General features: G+C 46.4%; 1 protein-coding gene across 1 annotated transcript in view; it reads right to left on the reverse strand.

Annotated features, from left to right (window-relative positions):
• LOC120988611 (probable N-acetyltransferase 16) overlaps positions 1-22808 on the reverse strand; it is an 84499-nt gene that overhangs the window by 15943 nt on the left and 45748 nt on the right. Inside the window, exon 3 of the mRNA XM_040416191.1 lies at positions 10706-10723. Within this exon, the coding sequence (XP_040272125.1) occupies positions 10706-10723 (18 nt within the window). The remainder of the gene's footprint in view (positions 1-10705; positions 10724-22808) is intronic.

The raw sequence follows: 22808 nt of genomic DNA on the forward strand, positions 1-22808 counted from the left end.
AAATTGGGGTATCACCCAAAAATATTGGGACATATAACAAAATAAAACTAAGAATAAGTGCACTTGAGTACAAGAATGGATGGTTGAGGCTGGTATAAATGTCTATTCTGCACAAGGTACCGACAAGTCCTGTGGGATCCATGCCTGGTTCATTTTAATAAATGTAAGCTTGTCCACATTGGCTGCGGCCTGTGATAATGCTCTCTGCCGTGCTAAACACACGTTCACACTATACACTGGCTGCAGGGCAGGTCAGCACCTCCAAGGCTGACGAAGCTTTTCCACATTTGGGCCATGCTAACCCTGCCTTCTTAGATGCTGGCGGTGCCCCAGCTGCGTTGGCGACCTCTTCCTCCTCCTCTGCCTTCGCCTTGTGCTTCCACTGTGCCCCTGCTGTCAGGTTGGAATGCCATCAGCAGCGTGCGCTTGTCGTCGCGCATCTTCCGATCAGTAACAGATGTTTTCCCTAAATTTAGTTCCCTGTCAGCAATGCAGAGCAGGGGTTCATTCATGGCAAAATGGGGTTCATGTCACCCAGCAATAAAACAGAGGATTTTGAGAGATTTAGGCCCCTGTCAGCAATACAGAGCAGGGGTTCATTCACGGCAAAAGGGGGGTTCATGTCACCCAGCAATACAACAGAGGATTTTGAGAGATTTAGGCCCCTGTCACCCAGGCACAGCAGGGGTTCATTCACGGCAAAAGGGGGTTCATGTCACCCAGATATACAACAGAGGATTTTGAGAGATTTAGGCCCCTGTCACCCAGGCTCAGCAGGGGTTTGTATACGCCAAAAATGGTAAAATGTCACCCGACAATTGAAAATAAGATTTTTTTCAATTTAGGGCACTAAAATTGCCACTTTTTTTAAATTAAAATGGCTCTAAAATAGTCCTTGAAAAGGCTAGAGGGATGTAAAAGACAGTAAAATGTGCTTAAGAGCATGGCAACTGCTCTGCAAACAAATGTGGATAGGGAAATAACTTAAAATGAAATAAAATAACTAAAAATTACAAATTATTAACCTGCAACTCAGAGAAGGAGGTAGATATGGAGTTGGAGGTTGAGGAGGCGGTGAATGTGGTGTTGTAGGTGGAGGCAGCAATGGAGGAGGAGGAGGTAGCCAACAACGTTTTTTTTTTTTTTTTTTATTGGGTAGGTAGCCCCCAAAATATTGGGCCAAATAAAAAAAAAGAAAACAAAGAATCATTGCACTTGACTTGAGTACAAGAATGTATGTTTGATGGTGGTATAAATGTCTATTCTGCACAAGGTACAGACAAGTCTTGTGGAATCCAAGCCTGGTTCATTTAAATGAACGTGAGCTTGTCCACATTGTCTGTGGACAGGTGGCTGCGTCTGTCTGTAATGATGCCTCCTGCCGTGCTAAATACACGTTCAGAGAGTACACTGGCTGCAGGGCAGGCCAGCACCTCCAAGGCATACAGGGCAAGCTCTGGCCATGTGGACAATTTGGAGACCCAGAAGTTGAATTGGGCAGAACCATCAGTCAGTACGTGTAGTCGTGTGCACACGTACTGTTCCACCATGTTGTTCAAATGCTGCCTCCTGCTAACACGCTCCATATCAGCAGTTGGGGCCGGTTGTTGCGGCGAGGTGACAAAGCTTTTCCACATGTCAGCCATGCTAACCCTGCCCCTTCTGAGGTGCTGGCGCTGACACAGCTGCGTTGGCGACCTCTTCCTCCTCCCCTGCCTTCGCCTTGTGCTTCCACTTGTCCCCCAGCGTCAGTCGGAAATGCTCTCAGGAGCGCGTCTACCAGCATGCGCCTGTAGTCGCACATCTTCTGATCACGCTCCAGTGATAGAATTAAGGATGGCACATTGTCTTTGTAACGGGGATCCAGCAGGGTGGCCACCCAGTAGTCAGCACACCTTAAAATGTGAGCAACTCTGCAGTCGTTGCGCAGGCACTGCAGCATGTAGTCGCTCATGTGTGCCAGACTGCCCAGAGGTAAGGACAAGCTGTCCTCTGTGGGAGGCGTATCGTCTGCATCCTCCGTATCCATCCAGCCACACACCAGTGATGGGCCCGAGCTGCGTTGGATGCCACCCCGCTGTGAACATGCTTCATCCCCATCCTCCTCATCCTCCTCCTCCTCATTGTCCTCCAGTAGTGGGCCCTGTCTGGCCACATTTGTACCTGGCCTCTGCTGTTGCAAAAATCCTCTTTCTGAGCTACTTCTAAAAGACTGGCCTGAAAGTGTTATAGATGACCCCTCTACCTCCTCCTCGTCCTGGGCCACATCCTCTTCCACCATCGCCCTAAGTGTTTTCTCAAGGAGACATAGAAGTGGTATTGTAACGCTGATACCGGCGTCATCGCCACTGGACATGTTGGTGGAGTACTCGAAACAGTGCAACAGGGCACACAGGTCTCGCATGGAGGCCCAGTCATTGGTGGTGAAGTGGTGCTGTTCCACAGTGCGACTCACCCGTGCGTGCTGCAGCTGAAACTCCACTATGGCCAGCTGCTGCTCGCACAGTCTCTCCAGCATGTGCAAGGTGGAGTTCCACCTGGTGGGCGCGTCGCATATGAGGCGGTGGGCGGGAAGGCCGAAGTTACGCTGCAGCGCAGACAGGCGAGCAGCAGCAGGGTGAGAACGCCGAAAGCGCGCACAGACGGCCCGCACTTTATGCAGCAGCTCAGACATGTCGGGGTAGTTGTGAATGAATTTCTGCACCACCAAATTCAGCACATGCGCCAGGCAAGGGATGTGCGTCAAACCGGCTAGTTCCAGAGCTGCATCGAGATTTCAGCCATTATCGCACACCACCAGCCGGGCTTGAGGCCCACTGGCAGCAACCACTCTTCGGTCTGTTGTTCTATACCCCGCAACAACTCCTGCGCAGTGTGGAGCCTGTCCCCCAAACACATCAGTTTCAGAACGGCCTGCTGACGTTTACCCCTGGCTGTGTTGAAGTTGGTGGTGAAGGTCTGTCGCTGACCGGATGAGGAGGTGGAAGAAGAGGAGGAGGAAGCCGAGTAGGAAGAGGAGGCAACAGGAGGCAAAGAGTGATGCCCTGCGATCCTTGGCGGCGGAAGGACGTGCGCCAAACAGCTCTCCGCCTGGGGCCCAGCCGCCACTACATTTACCCAGTGTGCAGTTAGGGAGATATAGCGTCTCTGGCCGTGCTTACTGGTCCACGTATCTGTGGTTAGGTGGACCTTGCCACAGATGGCGTTGTGCAGTGCACACTTGATTTTATCCGATACTTGGTTGTGCAGAGAGGGCACGGCTCTCCTGGAGAAGTAGTGGCGGCTGGGAACGACGTACTGTGGGACTGCAAGCGACATGAGCTGTTTGAAGCTGTCCGTCTCTACCAGCCTGAATGACAGCATTTCAAAGGCCAGCAGTTTAGAAATGCTGGCATTCAGGACCAGGGATCGAGGGTGGCTAGGTGGGAATTTACGCTTTCTCTCAAAGGTTTGTGAGATGGAGAGCTGAACGCTTCCGTGTGACATGGTGGAGATGCTTGGTGACGGAGGTGGTGTTTGCTGGGCGGCAGGTGCCAATGTTCCTCCAGAGGCTTAGGAAGAGGCCGAGGCAGCAGCAGAAGAGGGAGCAGGAGGGGCCTGAGCCCTTTCTTGGTTTTGAGGGTGCTTACTCCACTGCAGCCCGTGTCTCGCATGTAGATGCCTGGATTTTGCAGGTTGTGCTAAGGTTCAGAACGTTAATGCCTCGCTTCAGGCTCTGATGGCACAGCGTGCAAACCACTCGGGTCTTGTCGTCAGCACATTGTGTGAAGAAGTGCCATGCCAGGGAACTCCTTGAAGCTGCCTTTGGTGTGCTTGGTCCCTGTTGACGGTGGCCAGTAGCAGGCGAACAGTTTTGGCGACGGCTGCTCTGCTTTTGCACCCTGCTCCCGCTTTTGCTACGCTGTTGGCTCGGTCTCACCACTGCCTCTTCCTCCGAACTCTGAAAGTCAGTGGCACGACCTTCATTCCATGTGGGGTCTAGGACCTCGTGTCCCCTGCATCGTCTTCCACCGAGTCTTCCTCCCTCACCTCCTTTTCGGCCTGCACACTGCAGAAAGACGCAGCAGTTGGCACCTGTGTTTCGTCATCAGAGACGTGCTGAGGTGGTATTCCCATGTCCTCATCAGGAAACATAAGTGGTTGTGGGTCAGTGCATTCTATCTCTTCCACCCCTGGGGAAGGGCTAGGTGGATGCCTTTGGGAAACCCTGCCAGCAGAGTCTTCAAACAGCATAAGAGACTGCTGCATGACTTGAGGCTCAGACAGGTTCCCCGATATGCACGGGGTGATGTGACAGACTGATGGGCATGGGTTTCAGGCGCCACCTGTGCGCTTTCTGCAGAAGACTGGGTGGGAGATAATGTGAACGTGCTGGATCCACTGTCGGCCACCCAATTGACTAGCGCCTGTACTTGCTCAGGCCTTACCATCCTTAGAACGGCATTAGGCCCGACCAAATATCGCTGTAGATTCTGGCGGCTACTGTGTCCTGAGGTAGTAGGTTTAGTAGGACGTGTAGCTGTGGCAGAATGGCCATGTCCTCTCCCTGCACCAGAGGCTCCACCAACACCACCACCACGACCATGACCGCGTCCCTTATTAGATGTTTGCCTCATAGTTAGCGTTCACAAAGTAAAAAGTGGTTAAGTATGTTAAAAATAATTAACCGCCAATATAAACTCTGATGTATGGTATTGCACTCTATTTTTTTTTTTTTACTCTATATGACAGCGGTATTTGTGGCTTAAATGTAACACTCACTTATGCACGTCTTATCCCAGATGTGCAGTATATCAGAGGCTTTTTTCACCCCAGTAACCAAAAAGCCGTATTTATGGCCTAAATGTGACACTGATTTATGCACGTCTTTTCCCAGATGTGCAGTATATCAGAGGATTTTTTCACCTCAGTAAGAAAAAAGCTGTATTATGACCTAAATGTGACAGTCACTTATGCATGTCTAATCCCAGATGTGCAATATATTAGAGGCTTTTTTCTCCCCAGTAACCAAAAAGCCATATTTATGGCCTAAATGTGATAGTCACTTATGTATGTGTAATCCCAGATGTGCAATATATTAGAGGCTTTTTTCACCCCAGTAACCAAAAAGCCATATTTATGGCCTAAATGTGACAGTCACTTATGCTTGTCTAATCCCAGATTGCAGTATATCAGAGGGTTTTTTCACCCCAGTAAGAAAAAAGCTGTATTTCTGTCCTAAATGTGACAGTGACTTATGCACGTGTAATCACAAATGTGCAGTATATTGCAGGCTTTTTTCACCCTAGTAACAAAAAGCTGTATTTCTGTCCTAAATGTGACAGTGACTTATGCACGTGTAATCACAGATGTGCAGTATGTTAGAGGCTTTTTTCACCCTAACCAAAAAGCTGTATTTCTGTCCTAAATGTGACAGTCAGTTATGCTGGTCTAATCCCAGATGTGCAGTATATTAGAGGATTTTTTCACCCCAGTATGCCAAAGCTGTATTTCTGGACTTGCAGATAGCCTATGCTGGTGCACTATCGTTGCATAAAATGGCTGCCGATCAGGTATTGATATTGATGAAATGAAGAAAAATAGTTCGTTTTCAGCAGTAATTGGCTCAGGGCAGGCTTAAAAAAATTGTGCACTGCACCAACAAAACACTTTTTCTGTAGATCGCTGAGTACATAAACCAGTTCTTGATATGATCGCTACCTGATCTCTCCCTCACAGAAGCTGCAGCCTCTCCCTACACTAATCCGAGCAGAGTGACGGGCGGCGCTAAGTGACTCCAGCTTAAATAGAGGCTGGGTCACATGCTGCAGTTGGCCAATCACAGCCATGCCAATAGTAGGCATGGCTGTGATGGCCATTTGGGGCAAGTAGTATGACGCTTGTTGATTGGCTGCTTTTCAGCCTTTCAAAAAGCGCCATAAAAATGGCCGAACACCGAACCCGAACCTTTACGTAAATGTTCGGGTCCGGTTGCCGAAAAACCTAAAGTTCGGTACGAACCCGAACTTTACAGTTCGGGTTCACTCAACTCTAATCACTACCACAACATATCCTTGCATCAAGGAAGAAGCTTTACCCAAATATCACGACCGGCGTGCCGATCACATACGTGACGCAAAGGGAGGGAAAAGGGAAGGCCCTGTCCAAGGGAGAGGGAAAGGTGGTGACCCCTAACTCACCTTGAGGCTGGCATCTGACTGCCCTGACGTCCCTAGACAGGTTTATCACCCGTACGCCGATCACGTGCCTAAACCCTGGCTTTCCCTAAGATGAGCCCTAAGTAGTGAATAGGGCGGTGGGGACACTAGTCCTCACCACTAACACTAAAGGAAAACACCAAGGAGAGGACAGACAATACAGATGTAACATCCTGAAGTATGTCACTAAACTTCTGTATCCCTGCTACAACAATGTAAGGTGCATATGTGTATTTCCATCTTGTGTAATCCCACTGTGCATTACCATGATATGCCTGTTTCATAATATTTGCTGTAATCTCAATGTACACCAGCAGGTGGCAGCAGTATGTAGCAGGTCATAGTTAGTATCTCCAGCCTGGAATAGTCCATTCCAGTCTGGTCTCCCCTATGTGAGCAGAAGTGGGATGTTCCCATGTCCTGTCTCATGAGGAGGAGAAGGAGGTTTAGTTAGTGTGTACCAGCCCCCCTCTTGGGGAAGGCTGTGTTGGTAAGAGCTCCCAGAAACAGGGATTCCAACCTAGGATCCAAGCCTCGGCTGAGGCCCAAGGATCACCCTTCCCAGCCTGAGTCATCTTCCTCAGCTGGTTGACAAGCAAGCAGCCATCTCCAGAACTAAAGATCTCCAGGAAGAAGCCATCATACCCTGCGAGCAGTCCTGTGAGTACTTATCCAAAGACCAGGAGAAGCCAAATTCCTCCTTCAGCTAGTCAGACCCAAACTAAGCAGACTACAGACAGAGCAGAAGACAGATACCTGCCAGATCTACTAGGCATATGACAAGAAGCAGAATATATATAAATTCCTGCCACATATTGCCAATACCTGCTGGGATCCTAGACGATTGCTGTAACCGTATGGATCAAAGCTGCCAATCATTAAGTAAAGACAAGTTGGATCCTATTACCTGTTTGGATCTCAATTATTCCTCCATTACTCCTACTAACCACACTCAATTTTATTGCAAGTGAGCCAGGATTCAGGAGTCCAGATGTACCAAGGTAGGAGACATCGTTGACACTACCATATCTGCTACACAGAGACATTTTCCTCCTCTGGCATTCCTCACCTGGTACGTGAGTTTTAACATCTTAAAGGGCCCTGCTACAGTACCTGCGCAAGCTGCAATTGGCGTCACGAACTATTACACATATAAAAACTGACCCACTGCATAGCATCCCCACTGACCCAGTGTCCTGCTCATTGCACAGACAAAACATATAATGCCAGGTGGGCGACAACAGCGGACAACAAAAGCCCAACAGGGATCCGGAGGGTAACGCTCTGGAACGACAACCAGGAATCACAGCTACACAGCTCCAGTGGGTCAGTATAGAAGTCCAGGCAGGAAGCTCTATATCTGGCAACCAGAGAAGTGGGAGGGAGAATATAAGGAGGTTGGGAGTGACGGACAAGAAACAGCTGAGGAGAAGAAGCTACGGATCCCTGAGTGAGACAAAAAGGATTGCAAGGCAAACACAGAAAGCTATCATTAAGAAACAGCGCGGGGGGGCGTGGCCGGATGCCGGGAGGAGAGGTCGCATAGTGCCAGAGCTCCGGCTGTGGAACTCCGTCAGCGGCACATAGCGACTTAACTACAGCACAATTTTAATATACTTACCTGTCCCAGGACAGCTCTTGAGCCGGCAGACTTGCCGATGATGACCAGAGGAAGGAAGAAGGATCCGCAGCCGCAGAAGATGACGGCGTTCTTTCACCCAGCTCCTGGGGCTTCACAAGATGGCGCCGGTTCCCGCCACACAGGGGGAGAGTCCTGTCTGTCCTCTGCAGCGGCACCAGTCCAGCGTCCTCCTGGATCTCCCTCTTCAGCAGGATCCGGTTCTCCACCTCCACAGGGACCTAAAAAACAAAAAAGGGTGAGTGAACTGCAGCCATACAGCCCTCCCCTTGATACTTACCCTGCTTCACCAGATATAGGCCCTGGTTTAACAGTTGCCACAATGCAGGACATGCTGGCAGATCTAAAAAGATCTATCCATGGTGATTTCAAAGAGACAATCTCTGTTATTCATGCAGACATAGTCGCCATAGGAGAAAGAACCGCACATTTAGAAGAAAAAATGGAGGAGTTTGTCACAGCGCATAACTCATTAGTTGACAATCACAATGCGGTTGAAGATGACATAGCAACCATCAAACTTAAAATTGCTGATCTGGAGGATCGCTCCAGAAGAAATAACGTTAGATTCAGAAGCATTCCTGAAAGCGTTCTGGACTCTCAGCTGCATGATTTTATTGCAGACCTTATAGTGTCATATTTACCAGATACCCCAGGGTCTGAGTTAATTATAGACCGGGTTCATCGGGTTCCTAAACCCAAAGCTCTACCAGCCTCTATCCCTAGGGATGTATTAGCCAGAATCCACTTTTTTCACCTAAAAGACTCCCTGATGAGGGAAGCTCAGAAAAAGAGGTCGGATATTCCTGAAAGATTCTCTAATGTACTCCTATTCACCGACCTTTCACCAGCAACGCTGAGCAGAAGACGTGAATTTCAAAATTACACCAAAGCATTAAGGGATAACAATATCCCTTACAAATGGGGTTTCCCTGTTAAGCTGATTGTGAGATATCAAAACTCATCAACTGTCCTAGTTTCTCCTCAGGAAGCGTCAAAAGCTTTTGCCAACTGGAACATCACTCTGCCACCGGAGGGCGCTAAAGACAAAGATAAAGCTATGAACTCTCCTCCTAACAGGAATTCCTCTGACAGAAGTCACCTAACCCTAACACCAGAATGGACCAAAGTGGGAAGAAACCCTCCGTGATACCTCCTCTGGACAATATCTATATTACCTTAAGTATACTCCCATGTTATACTATTTTTACGGGGTTCCAGACCCTGTTGCTCTACCTCTCAGAACACTTATACCATCTCAGTGTTCACATTCCCTAATCCACTGTTTACCTAACGCCTCCCATACTAAGTGAGATACATCACATCTTGTGGTCACTGTTAGACCATTGTTATGTTATTGTTATTTACTATTTATTTTATTTTCTATGTTTTAATCTGTTGTTTTATAAGGTTACACAAAAAAGGTTTACAGCTACCTCCTCAAACAACTGAAACCAAAGGTACAAATCTACGACCCCCACAACTGACATACGGTAACATTTGGGTACTTTATTATGTTATTCACACACTACTAGTCAACCAAATCAGATTAGTAACACTAGCATGCCACCTTGTAGATCAAGATGTCCAGTAAAGGTATAAAAATATTCTCTGCAAATGTTAGGGGTCTTAATAGCCCCTTTAAACGTTCAGCTTGTTGGAATGAGGTGAGGAAACAGAGAGCTGACATCATTTGTATTCAAGAGTCTCACCTTAATGAGGAGGACTCCTACAGATTTTCTCACCCCTCCTTTCCACATACTTTTTTTTCACCAGCTTCAAAAAAAAGAAAAGGTGTGATCATAGGCTTTAAGAATTCTATTGCTTTCCAATGCCATAAAACAATAATAGATGAAGAGGGTAGATATGTTATCATTATATGTGACATAAACAATTCTAGATACACAATAGTTAATCTTTATGCCCCAAATGCTGATCAGATAAATTTTATCAAACGCACCATTAAACTAGCTCAGGATTCTAAACAAGGATCTATATTGATTTGTGGCGACTTCAACATGTGTCCCGACTCCTCAATTGATAGACTCCCGTCTCCTCTCCCCTCTCCCAAAAACTCGCAACTCAGAGACTTCCTATTTCAGGAAGGACTTCTAGATATCTGGAGGGTCCATCACGCCAATGAAAAAGATTTTACTTTTTTTTCTCACCCACACAACACTTACTCTAGAATTGACCTCTTAGTATCTGATAAATGGCTTCTTCAAAAAGTACTAGAGGTAACAATTTCTAATATAACGTGATCTGACCATGTGTTTATATCTCTTACACTAGACGACATGTATAGTAATAGAATATATTCCCCATGGAGGCTGAACAATTCTTTACTCCAAAATGCCTCTATACGCACAGATGTAGAAAACTCTCTAAAAGAATACTTTAAAACAAATGATAATAATCTGGTATCAGATATTACACTATGGAGTGCGCACAAAGCATTTATAAGAGGTGTACTACTAAAACATGCAGCTATTCAAAAGAAAAAAAGAAGGGAAATCCTAGATAAATTATTAGCTAATATCAAAACCTTGGAGGACTCCTCTAAGATTTCTCTAGATCCCAAAACCCTTAGCAAATTAAAAACAGCCAGACATCATCTATATCTTCACCTACATGAAAAACATGAATTTTACCTTCGTAAAGTCAAATCAGATCATTATTCTCAAGGTAACAAAGCATCAAAAATTTTAGCTAACAGAGTTAAGAAAAGAGAAGCCAAATCAAGAATCCCCTTCTTATATGACAACCAGAACCAAAAACTATATAACCCTAAACACATAGCAGAGGAATTCGCTAAATACTATGAAAATTTGTATAATTTAGAGAAATCAACTGACATTGTTCAACCAACTTCTGAATATATTAATGACTTTCTCAATGGCATTTCCCTACCTTCTATAACCCCATCCCAAAATCAATCTCTCAACTCTAAAATCACACACCTGGAAATATCCGAAGCAATTCATTCCCTTAAAAATAATAAGTCTCCTGGCCCAGATGGACTTACAAACGAATATTATAAAAACTTCTCCAACATTTTAAATCCCTTCTTGACTAGATCTTTCAATTTGATAGCAGAGCAAAAATCAATCCCCAAGGATATGTTAAATGCAATGATAATTACACTCCCAAAACCTGGTAAATCTGCAGATAAACCGGCCAATTTCAGACCTATATCGCTATTAAACTCTGATATAAAGATATTTGCAAAAATTTTAGCAAAGAGATTATCTACCATTCTTCCTTCCTTAATAGCCAATGACCAAATTGGTTTTGTTCCCAACAGACAATCATCAGATGGTACTAGGAGATTCATAGATCTCCTAGATGTGGCATATGCCACAAAAACGCCTTCTTTGCTCCTTTCCTTGGATGCGGAGAAGGCGTTCGATAGGATACACTGGAAATATATTCAGGCTACTTTGGAAAAATACGGTTTTGGAGATTTCTTCCTTTCCGCAGTAATGTCCTTATATTCCAATCCTAGTGCCTCTATATATTCTTCTAGTTTTCTATCTGCTCCATTCAATATCAAAAATGGAACTAGACAAGGCTGTCCCATGTCACCCCTAATATTTGCCCTGGCAATGGAACCCTTTGCGGAACATATCAGATCTTCCCCCCTTATTAAAGGGATAACAGTAGGAAATACAGATCATCGCATAGGACTTTTTGCTGATGATGTTTTAATTCTAACATCAAACCCAACCACTGCATTAAATGCTATTAACAATATTATTGCTAATTTTGGTAAGGCTTCCTTTTATAAAGTGAATATTAATAAGTCCCAAATTCTTGACCTGGGTTTGACCAGAGCCACCAGGCGGTCAATTTCTAACTTGTATAAATACCCATGGGCTGATGAATCATTGACATATCTGGGCATACAACTCGCTTTCCCTACTAACAAACTATTTAAAGTCAATTTTTGGCCACTATATAATAAAATCAACGACTCCTTAAACAACCTAAGAATGGACTCGCTTTCATGGTTAGGAAGAATAGCTGCAATCAAAATGGTGATTCTACCCAAAATCATTTACATGTTCCGTAACATTCCAATTGCTATTCCCAACGGTTACATAACAAAGCTACAAGCTTTAATCAACAGACACATATGGGGAAAATACAAACCCAGAGTGAAAGGACCTATACTTAACAAATCACTTAAAACAGGTGGTCTTAATGTCCCTTCTATTAAACATTACTATGCCTCCGCTATACTTGACCAAATGAGATACCTGATCAAGAATGATACTTCAAAAAAATGGGTTTTACTGGAAAAAAATATAATGGGATCCCATGATATAAATCTACACCTCTCTGCTACAGCGGTCTTTGGCATTAAGAATATTTCCTCACTCGCAACTCTGAAAGCAATACACAACATCTGGTATACCATTGCTAGAATAGAAAAACTAGTTACCACCTCAGTTTTTTCCCTGCCCTTAGAAATTTGTGAATTAGCCATTCCTGACCTAAGGATTGACAATTGGATTACTTTGGGTATCACTAATATAGGGCAACTAAAGAAAAATGATGTTTTTGTTGATTTCGCTTATCTACATAAAGAATTTAACATACCCAATACAGATTTCTATAAGTATCTGAGAATAAGACATCTACTTCAATCCCCTAGAAATTTTCACCATACTTCTCTCAATCACTCTTTATCGGACTGGATTCAAATGACACACAGATTAGATAAAGGTATTACTAAAGGTTATCATTTACTAAAGGAATCAAATACAAACCCCTTACAGCATATTATAGATAAGTGGAATGTAGAATTGGGTTCAGCTCTCACAGATTCAGAGTGGAACGAAGTTTTTACCTCTGTCTCTAAACTCTCCAAATGCTCTGATCACTTAGAAGGAGCAAGAAAATTATTATACAGATGGTATAGAACCCCTGTTTATATAAACAGAATCTTTCCTGAGGTCTCCCCAGCTTGCTGGAGATGTGGCCATGATTCTGGAACATATCTTCACATGTGGTGGGAGTGCCGTACAGTAAAAAGTCTGTGGATCTCAATTTTTGAGTTCTTATCTTCTCTAGCAGGTTATCCTATTGACCCCTCTCCTAAGATGGCTTTACTTTCTGTAGGCCTTATAGACCTGCCATACCACTTTAGAGCAATTGCAAGTCACTTAATATTTGTTACACGTCTGAAAGTTGCTGCCTGCTGGAAAGCTGGTGCACTCCCTAATATCAAGAGAATTTTTAGAACGCTTGACAACAACTGCTTATTTGAGGGTCTTTGGGCATCAGCTAGGAACTCAAAGTCTGTCTTCCTAAAGAATTGGGAAGTGTGGCTAAGTGATAAAAATTGCAACATTCCTCCTAATGCAGCTATTAGATTATAATCTTTTAGCTCTACTCTATTACTTGAATATTAGTATGCATCCCAGTATTTATGTACCTTAGTGACCTTTTCTGTTAATGGTACCAGTTTATCTGTCGTGTGCAATGTAACTACCTTCCCCTATTAGAAGATGTCACAAGTGCCTTATTATCTGCTGTGATACAATCTTGTACATGTGAATGTTTACATTTAAATGTAACCTATGTTTATGAAAATCTTAATAAAAATTATTGTTCAAAAAAAAAAAAAGAAACAGCGCGATCTTTAGACATAGAGCGCGCAGCCACCCGCTGCGACTTCCTGACCCCGGGTATAACGGAGTCAGACGTGGCTCTTGACACCCTCGTGACAGTACCCCCCTTTCCACGAGGGGCCTCCGGACACTCAGGACCGGGTATCTCAGGATAAGAGGCATGGAAAGCCTGAACTAACCTGTTGGCGTTTACCTCTGACGCTGGAACCCACATTCTTTCCTCGAGACCGTAACCCCTCCAATGCACCAGATATTGAAGAGAGCGGCGGACCCGACGAGAATCAACAATTTTGGATATTTGAAACTCCAGATTACCATCAACAATAACAGGAGGGGGTGGCAGCGGTGACGGTTCTAGTGGTGGAACATACTTTTTGAGTAACGACTTATGGAAGACGTTATGGATTTTAAAAGTCTGAAGTAGCTCCAGGCGAAAAGCCACGGGGTTAATGATGGCTACTATTTTGTAAGGACCGATGAACCTAGGACCCAGTTTCCAAGAGGGAACCTTTAACTTAATATTCCTAGTAGATAACCACACATAGTCATTCACTCCTAGGTCCGGACCTGGCGACCGTTTCTTATCAGCCATGCATTTATATTTACCTCCCATATTTCTCAAGTTAGCTTGCACCTTCTGCCATACAGATGAAAGATGACGAAAACCGTTCCTCTTCGGGAATCCCTGATGACCCCCCTTCTTTGAAAGTACAGAATTGGGGATGAAAACCATATGCACCGAGAAATGGTGACTTGCCAGTGGATTCCTGACTGCGATTATTTATAGCAAACTCGGCTAACGGTAAATATGATGACCACACCTCTTGGTTTTCAGACACAAAACACCTTAGGTATGTCTCAAGGTTTTGGTTGGTACGCTCAGTCTCTCCATTCGACTGAGGATGGAAAGCTGAGGAAAAGGACAAATGTACCCCAAAACTTAGAAATAAACTGGGTTCCCCGATCCGAAACAACATCGGAAGGGACCCCGTGAATCTTCACGATTTCACTGATGAACACCTGAGCTAGAGTCTTAGCATTAGGTAGTGCGGGTAACGCAATAAAGTGTACCATTTTGCTAAACCTGTCTACTACTACCAAGATAACTGTTTTACCCGCAGACAAAGGTAAGTCAGAGATGAAATCCATTGATAGAGGTGTCCATGGCCTATTGGGAATGACAAGTGGCAATAAAGACCCTGCTGGACGTGTATGAGAGAATTTCGCGCGTGCACAAGTAAAACAAGTAGACACAAAATCCATTACATCCCGACGCAACCTTGGCCACCAAAAACGACGAGACAATAGCTCCAAGGTTGCTTTACTACCCGGGTGCCCAGCAAGTGCCGAATTATGATGTTCCTTTAATAATTCGAGACACATGTTTAACGGTACAAACAATTTCTCTGAGGGGCAAGAGACCGGGGCGTCCCCCTGGGCCTCTAACACCTTCCCCTCCAGAACAGAGTGTACAGCAGAGACAACCACTTCTCTTTGTAAAATGGGTACCGGATCACCCACATTACCCCCCCCCCCCCCCCACCAAAACTACGAGATAATGCATCTGCCTTGGTATTTTTTGCCCCAGGTCGATAGGTGATGAAAAAGTTAAACCTGGTAAAAAATAGCGACCACCTAGCTTGTCTAGGGGTGAGACGCTTAGCTGATTCGAGGTACAGAAGGTTTTTGTGGTCCGTGACGGGGTGGATTGCCCCCCCCTAAAAAGTGACGTCATTCTTCAAACGCTAGTTTAATAGCTAATAGTTCTCTATTGCCAATATCATAGTTCTTTTCTGCTGCAGATAGTTTTTTAGAAAAGAAAGCACAAGTACGCCATTTGCCAGGAGACGGACCCTGAGACAGTACAGCCCCCACTCCCACCTCTGACGCATCTACTTCAACAATAAAAGGCTGGGAGGCATCAGGTTGGATTAGTACAGGTGCCGAGGTAAACCTCTTTTAGAGAGGAAAATGCTATTTTAGCGGCGTCAGACCATTTAGAAAAATCAGTCCCTTTCCTAGTCATGTCAGTAAGGGGTTTGACAATCACAGAATAATTTTTAATGAACTTTCTTTAGAAATTTGCGAAACCCAAGAAAAGTTGAAGTGCTTTAAGGTTCTCAGGAAGATCCCAATCTAAAATTGCCTGGACCTTCCTAGGATCCATACAGAAACCTAAAGCAGATAAAAGATATCCCAGGAACTGTATCTCCTGAACGGCGAAGACACACTTTTTTCAATTTTCGCATATAATTTATTCGCCCGTAGGACCTGCAGTACCTGTCTGACATGTACCTCATGTGTTTTCAGATCAGACGAATAAATTAAAATATCATCTAGGTATATCACCACAAACCTGCCGATAAGATGACTAAAAATGTAATTAACGAAATGTTGGAAGAAAGCAGTAGCATTGGTCAGACCGAAAGGCATGACTAGATTTTCATAATGCCCCTCAGGGGTGTTAAAAGCTGTCTTCCACTCATCCCCTTCCTTGATATGAATCAGATTGTAGGCCCCCCTAAGATCAAGTTTGGAGAACCACCTAGCACCCGCAATCTGATTAAACAGGTCAGGAATGAGAGGAAGAGGGTATGGGTCTCGGATGGTTATCCGGTTTAGTTCGCGGAAATCTAGGCAAGGACACAGGCCCCCATCTTTCTTTTTAACAAAGAAAAACCCTGCAGCCACGGGTGATGAAGAGGGTCTGATGTGTCCCTTAGCCAGGCTCTCGGAGATATAATCTTTCATGGCTTGTCTCTCGGGACCCGAAAGATTATATAACCTGGTCTTGGGTAATTTTGCACCGGGAATCAGGTTAACCGGGCAATCATAAGGACGGTGAGGTGGTAACTTCTGACAACCCTTTTCAGAGAAAACGTCCTCAAAGTCCAAAACAAATGTAGGTGGAGTAGCTATGGAGGCGACTAAGCAATTGCTTTTTAAGCAATTTTCTCTGCAATGCTCACTCCACTCCAATATCTCCCTGGCCTGCCAATCCACCACTGGATTGTGCGCTACCAACCAGGGAAGACCCAATACCACAGGAGAGGGAAGGCCCTCCAGAACATAACATGAAAGACACTCGTTATGGTGGTCCCCTACCCGAAGGTGTAAGTTATGGACAATGTGAGTGAGGTTTCTCTGAGACAGAGGAGCAGAATCAATAGCGAATATGGGAATAGGTCTCTGTAGCGTACAAAGAGACAAACCCATAGTGCGGCAAAATGGGCATCTATCAAATTTACTCCTGCTCCACTGTCTAGAAAGAAAGAAATAGTCTCTGTCTTAACACCAAAAACAACAACCGCTGGCAACACAAATTGAGATGATCGTATGGAGGAAACGTATACCCCCGGCCAGGGCCGGCGTCATAACCCGGCATCCCCGGGCAAGTGCCGGGGCCCAATGCTCCTGGGGGGGCCCACTGAGCTGCTATGAGCACTTCCATCAATACAGATGGGAGCTCTCACTGCTGTCATTTCACATACGCAGTACCCCTCTGGTGGGCCCTCTGAGCTGCAGAGACTCAGGACACGGCCCCTCTACACAGGACACACGCTGCCTGAGGAGAGAGACCGAGAGAGACCGCACGGCTGGAGCTGGAGCAGAGAAGTGTGGAGACAGTCTGTGAGTCTGCACTGTGACTGTCTCTTCTCTGTGGGACAGAAGGAAAGGGGGGGGGGGGGACACTGCTGCTTCATTCTATTTAGTTGTGTTACTGTTTTATTAAGCTGATTGTCTCCATGACACCTGCCCCCCCCCCCCCCCCCATATCCTGTCCTATCTCATCCTCATGGAGCCCCTGCTGTCTCCTTTCCTCCCTCATGTATTCAGGGCTCCTGTCCCACCCTCCTATCTCCTATTGCTGCCCTGCACAGACCTCCTGCCACTACTTGTATGAATCCCCCTCAGAGCCCCTTCAACCTACTTGCTGTGTCCACCCCTCCTGTCCATCCAGGGCCCCGGGCCCCTGTCTCACTCCTCTGCCTCTCATTATGGTGGCATCTGAACCGCATTCACCATAAGGACCTTCTAACATCACAGGGTCATGTGACTGTGCCCCCCACCCCGTACTGTGCCCCTTTATACCCTGCATTGTGCCCTCTTACCACACTCTGTGCAGTGCCCATAGTCATTCCCTGTACTATGCCCTCTTATACCCTTTTATCCGGTCACTGTATGGCGGTGTTATCACTATATGGCGGTGTTATCACTATATGGCGGTGTTATCACTGTATGGTGGTTTTATCCTTGTATGGCGGTGTTATCACTATATGGCGGTGTTATCACTATATGGCGGTGTTATCACTATATGGCGGTGTTATCACTATATGGCGGTGGTATCACTATATGGCGGTGTTATCACTATATGGCGGTGTTATCACTATATGGCGGTGGTATCACTATATGGCGGTGTTATCACTATATAGCGGTGTTATCACTATATGGCGGTGGTATCCAATAACTGGATGGCCATAACTGTATCCCCTTCCCTGCCCACACCACTTTTTTTAGACCTGGCATGAGCGGGAAAAGATACAGATTGCGGTGTTAAGGACCTTTGCGCCACATCTGTGTCAGAAATACGCCTAAGGCCTCTTTCACACTTGCGTTGTTGGGATCCGGCATGCACTTCCGTTGCCGGAGGTGCCTGCCGGATCCGTAACAACGCAAGTGTACTGAAAGCATTTGAAGACGGATCCGTCTTCCAAATGCTTTCAGTGTTACTATGGCAGCCAGGACGCTATTAAAGTCCTGGTTGCCATAGTAGGAGCGGGGAGCGGGGGAGCAGTATACTTACCGTCCGTGCGGCTCCCCGGGCGCTCCAGAATGACGTCAGAGCGCCCCATGCGCATGGATGACGTGATCCATGTGATCACGTGATCCATGCGCTTGGGGCGCCCTGACGTCACTCTGGAGCGCCCGGGGAGCCGCACGGACGGTAAGTATGCTGCTCCCCTGCTCCCCGCTACACTTACCATGGCTGTCAGGACTTTAGCGTCCCGGTAGCCATGGTAACTATTCAGAAAAAGCTAAACGTCGGGTCCGGCAATGCGCCGAAACGACGTTTAGCTTAAGGCCGGATCCGGATCAATGCCTTTCAATGGGCATTGATCCCGGATCCGGCCTTGCGGCAAGTCTTCAGGATTTTTGGCCGGAGCAAAAAGCGCAGCATGCTGCGGTATTTTCTCCGGCCAAAAAACGTTCCGTACCGGAACTGAAGACATCCTGATGCATCCTGAACGGATTACTCTCCATTCAGAATGCATTAGGATAATCCTGATCAGTATTCTTCCGGCATAGAGCCCCGGCGACGGAACTCTATGCCGGAAGACAATAACGCAAGTGTGAAAGAGCCCTAATATAGACGTATTTCTATATAATAAATGACCCCCTAATCGTATGATTATTCGGGGGTGGGGATAATATCTTTATATTATATAGATTCTAGTGTATTATACTGTGCCCTGTATTTTCCAGTAGAAAATGATCCTTGGGAAGCACAGTCCTCACCCCTGACCACCAGGACCAGGCAGCGCTCTGTCAGTACATGGCGACCTCCCCTCACCACCACGCTGCTCCGCTGTGTACTGGTGCTTATTCTGACACTAGGGCTGGGTTCACATCACATTTTTGCCATCCATTTAATGCATAGTGAAAATGTATGCATTGACAGATGCCTCAGACTGATGCCGTACAGTGGCGTCCGTTCACCATACAGTTCCATGGTAAAAAAAACATATACGTTAACGTCTGCATTTTTTACTTGACTCTGCAGGATACAAAAACGTGGAGTGCTGCACATGTGTATACATCAAACCGATAGGAAAAATGTAATGTGAACACACATTGGGGGCGAGGGGGGCGTACTAAATTTCGCTGTGGGGCCCAGTCAGTTCTAGCTCCATCACTGCACATCTCCTTCTCTCCTCCAGGCCTGGCTCACTGCTGCAGCGGGCCGCCGTAGAGAAGGAGCGCAGGGAGCTGCGATTAGTGAATGACAGGACCGCCGGCTCCCCTGCAATGATAGGTATGTGAGGGGGCCACTGAGGGGTCATTCATCACACTGTGAGGGTCCCTTACACAGTATAATGACTCCCAGTGCCCCCCATTTAGTATAATGATCCCCATTGACCCTCCATTTTGCATAATGACCACCAGATCCCCCATTAAATATAATAACCCCTCGTGCCCCCTCCATACAGTATAACCCCCAGTGTGGGGGCGACTGGGGGTCATTATTCTGAATGGAGGGTCACTGTGGGGTCATTATACTGTGAGGGCCCTTTACATAGTATAATGACCCCCAGTGTCCCCCATTTAGTATAATGATCACCAATGACCCTCCATTCAGTATAATGACCCCCAGAGCCCCCTCCATACAGTATTCCCCCCGTGTGGGGGCTACTGGGGGTCATTCAGGGCCGGCTCCAGGTTCATGTGGGGAGCTGGGAGCTGCGGTTAGTGAATGACAGGACCACCAGCTCCCCTGCAATGATAGGTATGTGAGGGGGCCACTGGGGGGTCATTCATCACACTGTGAGGGTCCCTTACACAGTATAATGACTCCCAGTGCCCCCCCATTTAGTATAATGATCCCCATTGACCCTCCATTTAGCATAATGACCACCAGAGCCCCCATTAAATATAATAACCCCTCGTGCCCCCTCCATACAGTATAACCCCCAGTGTGGGGGCGACTGGGGGTCATTATTCTGAATGGAGGGCCACTGTGGGGTCATTATACTGTGAGGGCCCTTTACATAGTATAATGACCCCCAGTGTCCCCCATTTAGTAATGATCACCAATGACCCTCCATTCAGTATAAATACCCCCAGAGCCCCCTCCATACAGTATTCCCCCAGTGTGGGGGCTACTGGGGGTCATTATTCTAAATGGGGGCGACTGGGGGTTATTATTCTGAATGCAGGGCCACAGGTGGTCATTATACAGTGGGGGGGGGAATTGGGGGTTCATTATACTGTGTGAAGGGCCACTAGTAGTCATTATACTGTATAGGGGCCACTGGGGGTCATTATACCGTGTAGGAGCCACAGGGGGACATGTCAATGTAAAAAAATGCCTCATGGGGGCCCACTGGGATTTATCGCCCAAGGGCCCACATGAACCTGGAGCCGGCCCTGCCCCCGGCTGACATCCTCCACACAGCCTGGGGTTAGTAGTTTTCCGACTGTCTTTTGTTCTTGGGTAAGGAAGGACAGACATTAATGAAATGACCCCTCCCCCCACAGAAAAAACAAACCCCACGTCTACGGCGAGCCTCAGGAGGACGGACCCGACGAGTAGTTCCTTCTAGCTGCATAGGCTCGTCTAGGTCTGTACAGATTAGCTGCTGCTTGGGAGGGGTTACTAATTGCTCAGGATTTTTCAATCTGTCCCTAAGACGTCTATCTATTCTGATAGAAAGGGACATAACAGCATCAAGGGAAAAGGGAGTCTCATACAGCGCAAGCGCATCCTTAACCCTTTCGGATAACCCAGAGCAGAACTGACTCCTGAGAGCCGGGTCGTTCCACTGGGTATCCGTAGCCCACCTACGGAACTCTGAGCAATACTCCTCTGCTGGCCGTTCTCCCTGTAGGAGTCGCCGTAACTTCGACTCAGCCAGGGCGACTCGGTCAGGGTCATCATATATGAGACCCAAGGCCCCAAAAAATTCATCCACTGACCGGAGAGCCTGGGAATCAGTGGGTAAAGAAAACGTCCAGGATTGCGGGTCCCCCTGAAGCAGGGAAGTAACAATCCCCACCCGCTGTTCTTCATTACCAGAGGAGTAAGGGCGCAGCCTAAAATATAACTTACAGGCCTCACGGAACGTCACAAATTTGTCCCTTCCCCCAGAAAATCTGTCAGGAAGAACAACCTTGGGTTCCGCAGCAACCTGGTTACCCATAGCAACCGCTGGGCTTGCGGTCTGCTGCAATTGCTGCTGTTGCTGGAGGACCGACGCCTTCAATCCTGCCACCTCCAAAGACAAGCCTTGAAGTTGCTTTGTCAAAGCAGCAATAGGATCCATACTGGATTCTAAATAGGCAGAAAGAAAAATTTTTCTTTTTTTTTTTTTCTTTCTACCTACACAAAATAAGGGCCAGGGATAATATCACGACCGGCGTGCCGATCACATACATGACGCAAAGGGAGGGAAAAGGGAAGGCCCTGTCCAAGGGAGAGGGAAAGGTGGTGACCCCTAACTCACCTTGAGGCTGGCACCTGACTGCCCTGACGTCCCTAGACGGGTTTCTCACCCGTACGCCGATCATGTGCCTAAACCCTGGCTTTCCCTAAGATGAGCCCTAAGTAGTGAATAGGGCGATGTGGACACTAGTCCGCACCACTAACACTAAAGGAAAACACCAAGGAGAGGACAGACAAAATAGACAAAACATATAATCCCAGGTGGGCGACAACAGCGGAAAACAAAAGCCCAACAGGGATCCGGAGGGTAAAGCTCTGGAACGACAACCAGGAATCACAGCTACACAGCTCCAGTGGGTCAGTATAGAAGTCCAGGCAGGAAGCTCTATATCTGGCAACCAGAGAAATGGGAGGGAGAATATAAGGAGGTTGGGAGTGATGGACAAGAAACAGCTGAGGAGAAGAAGCTACGGATCCCTGAGTGAGACAAAAAGGATTGCAAGGCAAACACAGAAAGCTACCATTAAGAAACAGCGCAACTTCCTGACCCCGGGTATAACGTAGTCAGACGTGGCTCTTGACACCCTCGTGACACCAAAGCTGTTTGAGAGAAGGTGGTAACTGGATTGTGAAAGGAAGCAAAGTTATAGCAAAGTATATAAATAAATGTGTAGTCTGCAGAAAGGCACATAGACATACCGAAGAACAAAGAATGGCAGATTTACCGGCAGATCGTGTAAACCCATCACCAACATTTCTTTATAGCGGAATGGATTGCTTTGGCCCATTCATCACCAAACAGAACCGCAAGGAGTACAAGAGATATGGACTGATATTTACATGTCTGAGCTCCAGAGCAATTCACCTTGAAATGTTAGAGGATATGTCAACTGACACATTTATCAATGCCTTGAGATGTTTCATAGCCATTAAAGGTACCGTCAGAGAGCTTAGATCTGACCAAGGATCTAATTTTGTCAGAGCAAAGAATGAATTGAAGAAAGCGCTAAAAGAGATTGAAAAAGAAAAAGTAACTCAGTATTTGTTAGATACAGTGTGATTTTCATATGAATGCTCCACATGCAAGCCATACAGGAGGAGTTTGGGAAAGACAAATCAGAACTGTGAGAAATGTGTTAAGTTCAGTGTTGAAAAAAACACCGGAAGAATAGATG

The sequence above is a fragment of the Bufo bufo genome, chromosome 1 (assembly GCF_905171765.1).
Source record: "Bufo bufo chromosome 1, aBufBuf1.1, whole genome shotgun sequence".
NCBI classification, from domain to species: domain Eukaryota; kingdom Metazoa; phylum Chordata; class Amphibia; order Anura; family Bufonidae; genus Bufo; species Bufo bufo.